Source organism: Symphalangus syndactylus, chromosome 16 (genome assembly GCF_028878055.3).
Source record: "Symphalangus syndactylus isolate Jambi chromosome 16, NHGRI_mSymSyn1-v2.1_pri, whole genome shotgun sequence".
In the NCBI taxonomy this organism is placed as follows: domain Eukaryota; kingdom Metazoa; phylum Chordata; class Mammalia; order Primates; family Hylobatidae; genus Symphalangus; species Symphalangus syndactylus.
The window spans coordinates 38,342,373-38,355,173 of NC_072438.2; the positions used below are offsets into that span (position 1 = coordinate 38,342,373).

The 12,801-nt window shown below is 34.5% G+C and overlaps 1 protein-coding gene across 8 annotated transcripts in view; it reads left to right on the forward strand.

Moving 5' to 3' along the window:
* Nucleotides 1-12,801, forward strand: part of PCDH7 (protocadherin 7) — a 423,650-nt gene that overhangs the window by 220,377 nt on the left and 190,472 nt on the right. For 2 of the 8 annotated variants that reach the window (XM_063619461.1, XM_063619462.1), the window contains exon 3: nt 4,961-5,056. The exons of the other annotated variants lie outside the window; for them this stretch is intronic. In XM_063619461.1, the coding sequence (XP_063475531.1) occupies nt 4,961-5,049 (89 nt within the window). In that variant the 3' untranslated portion in view covers nt 5,050-5,056. The remainder of the gene's footprint in view (nt 1-4,960; nt 5,057-12,801) is intronic. 8 annotated transcript variants of the gene reach the window in all.

Here is a 12,801-nt window from a genome sequence, read left to right on the forward strand (position 1 = left end):
GGAGCAGGCTTGCGAAATTTACAAATTTGAAATCAGTTAAGCAAAATATTATACATTTGCCGATAGTGTTTTACAATGTTTTTAATGCAACTAAATCTTGAAATTTTAATAAAGTTGTCACCTAAAAGAATATATCTCAGCTCCAGTTACAGAAAGCAACATTCTAATTGTCATGAAAATTAAATTAACTTTTAAAAAGAAGCGTATAATATTAAATAAGATTAATGAGCATCTTCAGTTAGAAGGAAAAATAAAATAATATTTTATGTATTTACTCTAGATTTAAGAAATTTTAAACATTATATGCTACTATTAATACATCATACTTCAACTTTTCATATGTGTGTGCATGTATATTATCTGAAATCAAATTATAATATAATTCAGTAGCTTAGATTTACACCTAATTTTTAAATACTATTCACAAATTTCTTCATTGTACAATTGCTTATTAAAGCTGGTAATTTTAAACACTTTTAAAATTTAAAATTTTACTCAGTTGATTTTTACTGCCATTAAGCTATGCAATTTATTCATTTAAATCTCAAGAATACTAGAAACACTATTAATGCCTAATAAATGAGCTGTACATAGAATTCATAATTAACTATTCTTTTAACTCATTTATAATTCTTACTAATTTTCAAAAAGTGCTTCAGATCATGCCTACACAATGATTTTTTTTTTTAAACGAGTATTCTCTATTTATTTTTTTTAATGTGGTCTCATTTATGTCCTGACTGATAAGCTCACCCAGGGTTTATATGATTATGTACCTTGTAATTTGAAAATACTGTTTGTTCTTCACTTTAAAAGGAGATCAGGCACTAGCATATCTGCAGTTTCCTGATTCCTGTGAAAACATGTGACTTTCCTCCTTTGCAAAGGTTTCCAGATTCCTTCTCTGCGTGTTGCCAATCCTGCCGCCACCGAAGGCTGATCTTAATTCCATCGGGCCACAGTTAGTGCAAACAATCAAGTTGACCTCTCCACACTCCAGCCCTGCCTATAACATTGTGACATTATGATTATTAAAATGCCCTTTTTTTGGTGATTATTCAGCCACTACTAGCAAGAAAATCTGAAATGTCTCTGCCTAAAGCATGGCCTCCCCTGAGGAATATGCTAGACTATCTATGGTCGCAGAAGCCCTGAGTATAACCATGACAGACTGTGGGAAAGTTTGAGAGTCAGACCCAGAATGAAAATCTGTGATTTTTCCAATTGTAAGAGAAAATTTACTTTTAAGACAGACCTTACTGATAGGATAAGGAAAACAATACTGTTATCAGGAATATTTATGCAGCAGGGGAATAATCTCTTCTCGTATATCCTTACACCAGACACACCAGGTTTTGAAAAATGTTTAATGACGTAAGCAGAGAACAGGGGTCCCACTGCCTAACTAAACTCCCTGTAATATATTAACATATTATATATTAATGTTTAATATGTCTCTCCTACCTATCAAGGGTGTGTTCTGTTGTTTTTCTCAACATCTATCGTTTTTTCCACCACAAAATCCACCCTGTTTGGACAAACTTCGCTGACTCTCCAGCTCTCACCCACCTCCCTCCCACCACACTGCCTTAGGATGTTTTGACTTCCCTTTCCATAAACTTTTTCTTTTTTTCTTTTCTGCAGCAACTCTTTTTTGCTGCCATTCTTTTATACACATCCTATCCAGTCTGGGATTACAGGCACCCACCACCACGCTTGGACAATTTTTTTGTGCTTTTAGTAGGGACGGGGTTTCGCCATGTTAGCCAGACTGTTCTCGAACTCCTGACCTCAGGTGATCTGCCCACCTCGGCCTCCCAAAGTGCTGGGATTACAGGCGTGAGCCACTGCGCCCAGCCTTACCCCTTATTCTTTTATCCCAGCTAAAGAACTTATTCCTTGAGGACATGAACCAATGCCTTCTCTGCTTACAGTTGCACATGGTCTCTGGGCTTATTTTACTAAGTCCCACAGCCTTGTGTTATGAGTCTCTTAATATCTATACTTCTACCATGATGATACATTTTTCCAAGAATGGGAACTAGAAGAAGCAGACTCAGACCGATAGTGTTTTCCATGCGATTCATATTGTTTCACTGCTGTGACAGACAATTCCTGTAGTTTTGGGAAAACAAACTTATTACAAACTCTTTATGGTCAATGCACTTAATAATAATCACAAACTGTCTCTCCATCTACTTATTTTTATAAATCATAGGGATCATTTTCCCTTTGTTATTGTTACCAGGTGAAAATCTAACTCATATCATTTTCCATACCAAATTCCTACCAAGTGCCTCATGGGGTTGAGGGTTGCTTTTATTATCCTGGTCTCTACCTTTCAAATACATAAAATTTATATTTCCTTCACCCAGAAATTGCAATTCCCTACTCTATCAATTCTTGTACTTTATTTCACTTCTTAATTGTCATATAATAATTTATAGTGTACCTAACAATGATTCAATGCATATAGTATATAGTCATCACATCAGAGTAATTAGTATATGTCTATCATCTCAAACATTTATCATTTCTTTGTGTTGGGAACATTCAATGTCCTCCTTCTAGCTATGTGAAACTATATAATATAATAGTGCTATCTGTAGTCATTCTGCAGTGGTAGAGAACACTAGAACCTATTTCTTTCCTCCTATCTAGCTATAATTTTGCATCCTGTAACAAATTTTTTCCTAGCCCCTCCTCTGCCTACCCTTCCCAACCTCTAGTATCCTCTGTTCTACTTTTTACTTCCATGATATCAACTTTTTTTAGCTTCTACATATGAGTGAGAACATGCGGTGTTTAACTTTCTATTCCTGGTTTATTTGATGCTTTAAGATTCCAGCTTTATTTTTTTGAGTTATCCTTCTATGTTGTTTTGGTTATTTATAAACTCTGCTATTTATGAAATCATTTTATATTGCTTATTACACCTTGATAAATTATCAATGTTTTTCTGTGTTTTGTGTGTATATATTTACTTTTTATAGTTTCTCATAAGTATAGTTTTCATTACTTTTAATCTCTCCCAGTGCAGTGCTAATTCATTAACCCATAATAATCTACCCTTCTTGAAGCCAAAGGAAGAATTTTCTATACATAAAAGTCTTAGTATATTAGCAACTCATATGCAAAAAAAAAAAATGCTGTATTTCATGCTAGATGCAAGATCTGGCCACAAATTAAGAGCATGTGGATTCTCCTCCTTTTTGGTTTTTGGCTTCTGAGATTCCCACATTTGCTTCTTCGAAAGACAAAATTCTGGTCCCAAAATAATCACTGAGGAATATTTAAATGTACAAAAAATTAGGTTTAATTTTTTCAATTTTATTTTACTGAAATGCAGAGGTTTTAACTTTGAAGGGGGATTCAAACTTTAAAATATTATGTGTAATATCAATTAATGTTTTAAGTTAAATACAAAATTATAGAAATTTATAGAATCCCAAGCAATGGCGCAAAAAGTATATGCTCAATAATATCAGTTGAAAATTAAGTTTGCTACTTTGAGTTGTTTCTTTTAAATCAGAGGGCCTAGATGTTACATATGCCTTCAGAATTATTTGATGTTAATCTCTTATGACAACCAATTAGTTTCCAAATTTCTCAACTCAAGGGCTGACTAATACTATTGCCTAAGCATTAGGTGGGTCATGTTATTTCAACTAGATACGATGGCTAATCATAAGCAGTGTGTCAAAGACCAGAGGAGTTGAAAACTGGGTAATTTGGAGACACCCTGTCTAAACAGGATTAAGGCGAAATGAAAAGAATTATCATTTTCCAAACCCCAATGATCCTCGTGATAGCCACTTTCCCAAACATTGGGATTAAAGGTTAGATTCACATTTAGAAACAAGAATGCAAACATGTATTCATGAATAGCCCTGTCTTTAGTGAAAAATTCATCAATGTCCTAGCCCTTCTGTGTCTAACACACTAAGAAACATATTTGTGTATGAAGTCACGCACAGGAAAGTTAATTCTCTCCTATATTTCATTTTTTTACATTACTTTTCTTCATAAAATACACACCTATTTTTGCAAGTTTATCTTCACTGTGTATAAAAGCTTTTCTAAATAAACAGTTTAACAGAAACATTTTTATATACTATTTGCATATAAATATAAACATACAAAGTTAAATATTTCTTTTAAAATAAATTCTAAGAGAAAAAAATTGTACCAGTGTTTGTTTTGCAGTGGTATTATTGCATAGGTTATTAAAACAACTAATCTTTATTAAAATTCAAATAATTTACTGCCATCAACTGTTTGGTATGCATTTTAATTTATTTTTATAAAATTCTGTGTATTTATACTTTTTGAAAGTATATATAGTCCAGATTAAACCATGTCCACAAAAATATAATTAAAACATGAACATTTTAAAAACTTTTATTAGTTTGACCTCCTCCAGTATATAGGGATTCGATTAAGTTAATTTTTTTATTAAGTTAATAAGTTGAGGTTGTTTTCATGTCAAAATTACATATCCTTAGGAGGGCATGAAAAGGAAGGTGCATTGTGAGACAGTTATGTAACAGCTAGGTAGAGACAGAATGAGATGATAATCCTACTGTGTGTTAGAAAGAAAATACATATCTATTTGGTATTAGGGTCATCTGATAGTTTTTTTCTGTTGTAAAAAAAAGTTATGCCCATATGTGAAGGTCCTCCCTAGTTAAAAAATGAGGATAAAATGGTGGCTCATTTTGTAGCAGGCAACTGGGTCCCTGGATTTGGAGAATTATAGTTGAAAGACTGTTCAAATTAACACATTTCAAAATACTAATTTGTTTAGATTGTCTTTGAAATTTATATAGATTTTTTTTTAAAGAAAGCAAACAAACTCAAGGTTTTTGGAAATTGTTTTATTGGCGAGGTCTATGGATGGACACCATTGTGTAGGGGCTGCTGATTTTCCCTTTACATTTTCCCCATCTCCCTTCCCCAGGTGTTGCTGCCATCACCACCTTTCCCTTCCTCCCCTTTCCTCATGGCAAGACGCATGGAAGAAGAGTGCTGTTAAGGCCTCTCCATTAATCAACAGGTATGGTGGTTCTCATGAAACAGTGTAGCTGCCCCTCTTCTGCATTCTCCATTAATAGTCTGTCTCTTACATTTACAAGATGCATTCATTCACTACACAGAGCCTTCTATATGGAAGAATTGTTCAACTTGAGTTTATATATTTCACCGTGTTACGCATTACCTAAATCCCTACACAGTGGTAGATTTTTCTAAATGTATAGAGTTTAGAAGAATTAATGATATTATTCTCAGGGAAAGTTGCTATGCAGTTTCCTCAACAAAATATGTATAAAAGAAATGGAACTTGCATGTATAAATATGCCACTTTCAACATTCTACAAACAATTGTTACATAACGTATCTTTGAAAGTATAAAACAGGAATATTTCTGTGAATTTTATTTCAAAATTTAATAGCATTTGCATCTTCAAAAGCATTGCACAAAATTTTATGCACATAATTATAATACTCATCTGGTTATAGAAAATTAGATATAAGCTAGTTCAAATAAATCTAAATACCCTACAAAGCTATGCCATTCAGATGTGAAAGCTGAATGCATGCTAATTACTTTCTGCAACTTTCTTTTGTCAACTCAGCTGGTGGCATTTGAAGGAGACAGAGGGGACTGTTTGTTCAGTCCAAGATATCCTTCATTCAGGGTGCTATATTTTGAAAGGAGCTAGGCCCTCGGGGCTGAAACTCCAGCAGAGTCATAACCTATAAAACATGAACACTCAGTCATCACCAGGAAGCGCCCGCCTTCTTGACTTCTTTTTTCACTAGTGAAATGAGTCCTCCCAGTTCCTGCAGGGGCTTGTTTTGATGTATCAGGCTTTGCATTATAGTCTTGTGACTCTCTCAGGTTCTTTGAGACACATGACTAAAATGCTACCTTTGGGCTAGGAAGATTCTTGGCAGATGACTTGGAAAAAGTAGTGTGTATATGGGTGTGTATGCGTATAGCAGCATTATTTGTAGTATTCTTTAAAACAGTAGCATAATTAAGACTTGTCTCTGTACACAAACAAAGCAAACCATTTCAATTTACATGCATTTTCACCGAACATTAAAAGATCATATTCCATTTTTCTACTGTATTTGAATGCATTGGAATACTGGAGAAATTGAAAAGGGAATGGATGTTAGTCTGGACCATTAATCTTCATTTAGAAATGTATGGCTTTCTATTAGATAAAGCTCTGATCATTGAGTATCTTTCATGATCTCACGTCTACCCATATTCTTTGCCTTTATATTATGTTTTAACCTTGAGTGCACACTGCGCTCTGTGCTCTGCATCTTTCCCAGAGGGTGCAATCTTTCATGTCCACAGGTCTTCACACGGTTAGGTCTCTCCATCTGGAAGGCACTTTACTCGTGGCTGTTTGGAAAATTCACACACAGAAAATAATAACAGCAACCATGTACTGAGGATTTATTGTGTATGGGCACAATGTTAATGAGTTTCACTTCCATTTTCTTGACTCATTCACACAAAGAAACAATGAGTTAGAAATTATTATTCATTTTATGTAATAGGTAAGAAAACTGAGAGGTGGTGAAGTCGAGAGGGGCCAAGATCACTGAGGATTGACTCAAGTGGGACATGCCTTATAGAGCTTCTCCTCATTTCCCCCCAGGAAAGCAGTAGTCTCGTTTATGCTCAACTCTTGAGTTACTAGAGGGCAATGATTCCACCTTATGTTTTATGAGCTTTTCAATGTCCACAGTATTTGTTACTCACTAAATGTTGATTAAATGAATGAATGTTTACAAAACAGCCTTTTATCTTCTTCTCCTGAACATGGGCCTTCCCCTCACCCATACTTCTCTCTATTCTGTTTTTATTCCCTACTTAGCTTGTTGCTCATGGCCATTATTAGCTTCATAGATTACTCAATATATTTTCTATAAGAAATAATTCATTACTTTTCAGTAGATTTAGGACCTGTAACTACAAACTGAATCAATATAAAATAATTTCATCCCTAGAAAAAGAAATTGATAATTCAAATCCTGTCATATTTATCAAATCTAATGGCAGGAAAGGAAGCACAGAAACACTTATAACTCACACAGAAAGAAGAAAATTTAATCAAATTGTTTAAAGATTTGAAGAAAGGAAATTACGAAAATTATACATGGGATTATAGGAAAATAAAGAGGCTATGCTTGAATAGGAAAACAGTTTTCAGTTTACCACAAAAGGAAAACAGTGGATAAGTAAAAAGGCAGATAGGAAAAGAGGCCAAATTAAGGAGAAAAAAAAATCTTTGAGAAAAAAGAAGCAAAACAATTTTGGAAAAGTGAATTAGGAGTAAAAAATGAAGGAAACATGTCATTAAAAACAACAGACACTGAAAGGACTTTAAAAGAATATGAAATAAAATTGGGAGGGAAAAAATCAGTGCAGGAAGAGAAAAGTTTATTTATGAGTTTGTGTTTCCTTATTCTTAGACAAGCCTTTGAGATAAAATGTCTGGAAAGAAAAAGGGTAAGTTAAGATGCATTGATTTGTGTACACTGTACGTTTTTAGGACCTTTTCTGTGACAACAGTTTTTTTGACAGCAAGATACGGGCTTAAGTGTTAATTTGGAGCTATGCATTTAAAACTAAAATAGTTGTGCCTAGAGAATACGGTTGAGACAGGGCTTGCTGGGAAATTAGGATTCAAATCCAAATATCCCTCTCCACCACATTCTCTACCAAGATACTCATAACACTAATTAATCTGTTAGTTTTACACATAAAAGTATCACCTTATATCTGTTTTTCTTTATGTAGAGTGCCTGAAGCGTAGAATAAATGTTTGCTGAATTAGTCATGAAATGTTAAGAGTGGATAGACACTAATGGTCAACAAATCCCATCTTAGATTGTGCGTGCATCCCTTAACACCATTTATAAGACTTGCTTATCTCCACTTGAATAATTCCAGGGGCGCAAAGTCTAGAGGTTGCTCCTATTTTGGGACATGTTTAACTTTCCAGCTTTTTCTAGCTTCCTGTAACTTGAATCCGATTATCCCAGTTTTCCTTTTTGGAAGCACAAAATAATTTCTATTTTTTTTAAATGAAAGTATTTCTAGACTAAAATTCAGACAGACACTATGTCATAATGTCTAGATATCTAATGTCTCTCTATTTTCTTTTTTGGTTTATAGCCCCAGTCTTTCTAATTTTTCTATGTTACTTGATTGCATATCTTTTTAGTATTCTGGTTATTTTCATTTTCTCATTTGGTGAAAAATGGTCTTGCCTAAAACAAGCAATTCAGCATGGGCTTCCACAGTTTATGTTCTTATATTTAGTCAGCTTGAAGAAACTAGCAATTTCATTTGAACACCTTCAAGGAAAAAAAAAAGAGGTACAGTTTAAAGCTGTGAATGGCTTTGACATTAATTTGTTAAAGGTGTGGTTTGTATAGGATGCAGTATATAAACAAAATAAACACAAGTATGTGTAAAACAATTAATTTTAAAAATAGCAATTGAAGAAAGATTTTCAGTCTTTACTTTTTACTTTGTAATTTAATACATATTTTAGTTTGTGTTGGGTGCCTGAGGTGAATCTTTGCCTAAGAAGTCCATTCATCATTCTAACAAATTTCACACTACAGAATATAATGTCCCTAAGTGGTTAATAACATCGGTGGAAGTAAAAGACAAGCAAAACAAAACAAAAATTATTTTTTCATTGCAAGTAATTGACTTGATTGACTGATAATATGGTCTTATATATAACAATATATTATATTGTTACATGGAGGGCAAAATAAGATTAAAAGATGTGTAAAGCAAAAGCTGTCAGATCTGCGCTTTCCCTAACATAATTTATTGCAAAGCAAATTCTTCATTTATGGGAACTGTTAGAAATGCCAAATTGCTGTCAATATCCCTTGGTGCAGCCTGTTTATGAGTAGATTATGGCACACTCTGCAAGGCCCTGCACATCTGATTTTCAGTGAGTGTCTATGCAGAATATATGGCCTTTTCCAGAACTAGGAAATTTAATTAATTTTCTGGCAGAGAACCCTTTTTATGCCACATCCGTTTTTGCTGACCCTACCCAAGACTTCCATTTTCAAATGTGCTTCATGTATTATGAACCTATATAATCTTAATGAAAGTCTTCCGTATGGTAATTATATTGTTTGACTTTGTACAGTATTCTCAAGACCTCCAGTGCTGACATAAATTTTTTCTCTATGGTACTGAACATTTCTTTGTACATTGTATGAATATATGCACCTCCCTCTGCTTTTTGACATTCAGTTCCCAAAGCAATACCCTTTAGGTATTAGATTCTCTATAAGATTCTTAGGCCATATTCTTAAAACAACAGGGAACCTGCATCTGCTTTGCTATCACTGCTGTTGAAGGGGTATGCCATGTGCAACATGACCAGTTTGATACCTTTTACTCTGTCTTTTAGTGTCATAGAAAGACGGGAGTGAAAAGCAGGACACAGGGATTAATCACTTAACCTCTCAAGACCTCATCAATGCCATTAAAATGGGGGATTTGGACTAGTTCATTTTCAAAGTGAATTCCAACTTTCTACAGAATATGGAAGACTAGGAATTTTATAAATTGAGATTTTGTTCTAGGTTTGCCAGGAAACTATATTTAACCTCCCTGGAGCATGGTTTCCTCAGCTGCAAAATAAGGAGACTGAGCTAAATCACGGATGTAATCTTTAGTACTAACATGTGTTGACTTATTTTTCTTTCTGAAGCTATCTCTTGAGAAGGATTCTGAAAGCTTGCTTTGACTGAGTGTCATGGAGTGCTGTGATCATGTGTTCCATTACCTCTATGTCACAAGCTTGCATCATAAATTCTGAGAATGCGTCTCATTCAAAAAGAAAAGTTTTGAATGATTATTATAATTTTTAAATTTCTATGTTTTTTTTCTTGTTTGAGGTATACACAGATGATTCTTGTGCTTAAAAATGTGTGAATCCAGGAAATTGTTTGGTGCTCTTAAGGAAGACAGGTTGAGGAGAAGACAGCCACTTTAGATACTTAGAATACTTTAACTCAGAAGAGAGATGAGGGATTCTTAGCAGCAGATTGAAAGCCAGTTGGATAACATGGGGAAAAAACTGACTTGACATAAGAATAAAATGTATTACTATAGAAAATGCTCAATAAAGATTGATACATAGAATAGTCTGTGTTGTGAAATCTGCATCATTAAAGATGTTAAAATTTAGATTGCTTGGCAATTTCTCAAGGCCACTATTTTTATTTTATTTTATTTTATTTTAGTTTAGTTTAGTTTAGTTTTTTGAGACAGAGTCTCAGTCTCTGTTGCCCAGGCTGGAGTGCAGTGAGCAGTGGAGCAATCTCTGCTCACTGTAACCTCCGCCTCCTGGGTTCAAGGGATTCTCCTGCCTCAGCCTCTCCAGTAGCTGGGATTACAGGCGTGCACCACCACACCTGGCTAATTTTTTTATTTTTAGTGGAGATGGGATTTCACCATGTTGACCAGGCTGGTCTCAAACTCCTGATCTCAAGCAGTCCTCCCGCCCCGGCCTCTCAAAGTCCTGGGATTATAGGCATAAGCCACCATGCTCGGCCAAGGCCATTGTTAAAGGACCTCATAAAATAGCAAGTTAGATAAAATGAATTCCAGGCTGGACACAGTGGCTCACGCCTGTAATCCCAGCACTTTGGGAGACTGAGGCGGGCGGATCACGAGGTCAGGAGATCAAGGCCATCCTGGCTAACACAGTGAAACCCCGTCTCTACTGAAAATACAAAAACAAAACAAAACAAAGAAAAACAATTAGCAGGGCAAGGTGGCGCACGCCTGTAGTCCCAGCTATCCAGGAGGCTGAGGCAGGAGAATGGCATGAACCTGGGAGGCAGAGCTTGCAGTGAGCCCAGATCGCGCCACTTCACTCCAGCCTGGGCAGCAGAGTGAGACTGCATCTCAAAAAAAAAAAAAAAAAAAAAAAAAAGAATTCCAATGCTAATGGTCTGTCATTCCATAATAACTATCAGACATAATAATACCAATAACTTTGTACTTGGATTTGGTGATATAATTATCAAAGATTTTATCAGAATTGATGATTTAGAATTTTAACATAAGCCATCTGCTTGTTAGCCAATGCTGTAGTGTTCTAGTAAAGTGCTTTATGTTATCAAAGCTGCCTTTTTGAAGGAAAAGTTACTAATTCTCATCTGTGGAATTCACTTTTTCTGTTATCTATAGACTACACTTTGTATCTTCATTTTGAATGTTACTTCTTTATTGAAGTATAACTGACTATAATAAAAGTTAAAATAAAGATCATTTGCAAAAGTAATTTAATTATTTTCAACTTAAGATACAGAACATAAAGCATTCACATAGAATCATAAAGTATTTTACCTGGAAGGGATTATGAAAATTTCCTTTTGAAATCTCGTTAACTTTTTCAAGGTCACTTAGTTAGTGAGACACTTGTGATCCAGGTTTTCTGAATCTCAATTCAGAGTAACCAAATTTGATGTAGTAGCTTGCTGAAAAGTACAGATCTTGGTGAGTTGAGGCTTTCTTTTGTGTCCTTGGATGCACTACTTGTCTTGAATCAGCCGGATGAAATAGGAAAGCAAACAAATAATTTTGTATAGAAGAAACAGAAAAACACTAGGTAGCACAGCCTGCTGTGTTCCTGGAGGAACATGGAGGTCGGTATCCCTTTGTAAAGCTTGACATTACAAATATTCTTTGTAATCTACTAACAACTCTTGCCAGAAGTAAAAACAGTAAAAACAAATATATATTCCAACTTAAAATCAGGAGCTGTGTAATATGAGCTTATCACCACCATCTCATGGCTCTGGTCACCAGAGTTTAACACCACTAGAATTTGTAACAAATGAAACAGAGCAAATTATCGAAGACGTCCAATCATAAACGTTAACCAGACTCAACCATCATTATTTAAGCTTGCCTGTCCACTCTAATCAGGATAACAGACATCAATTAAATAAAAATAATTATAAACACAAGCACATTAGCTGATTGTAATGGAATATTTGTTATTTGACAGGGGAAAAATGTCTTCAGACACCAGTGGGACATATTGCTCAGGATTTTAATTCTTTGTGGTCTTAGCTGAGTATAATAGCAACATAAGCCAGTGTGTTCAAGTAATGAAGAAGATGCAGGAAAATATTTTAAAAACAACCAGGAAATGTGGATCTAATTTTGAAATTGTGACACTTCTGTGAGGATAAGCTTGGCCGAAATGCAAAAGTTTTACTGATCTCTCTCTATATTTATAATAGGAACAAAAATTGACATTGGGTGGGGTGATTGTTTTAAAAGGTGTTTTGGATCATTTATTTTAAAGATTTGTTCCCCAATAAGGCACCATACTATCAATGACTTTTCTTCTTATTTCTGAACTAGTTCTCAAAAGGACACTGCATATCGTATGTCTTTAAATATATTGAATAGGCTTTACATTGTAAGAGTCTTTTAGTATATATCCATAAGAAATTTTCTTCCAGGGAACTGAAGTTCTAATTTTATCATGGAAATCAATGGAAAAGTTATGTTCGGCTAACGCATTAATTTGCTTTACTGCTAACTCTGCTGGGTCATATTAAGTTAGTGGATAATTTCCAAATATTTTTGGCCTCAGTATGAGTGAGACAAGAGGCACTATTCAAATCATTTGAATATGTTTTATGACACTTGAACTTAAGAAAATTGTCATTATGCTTCAGAGACCGAAAATATCTGCTAAACTGTGATAGATA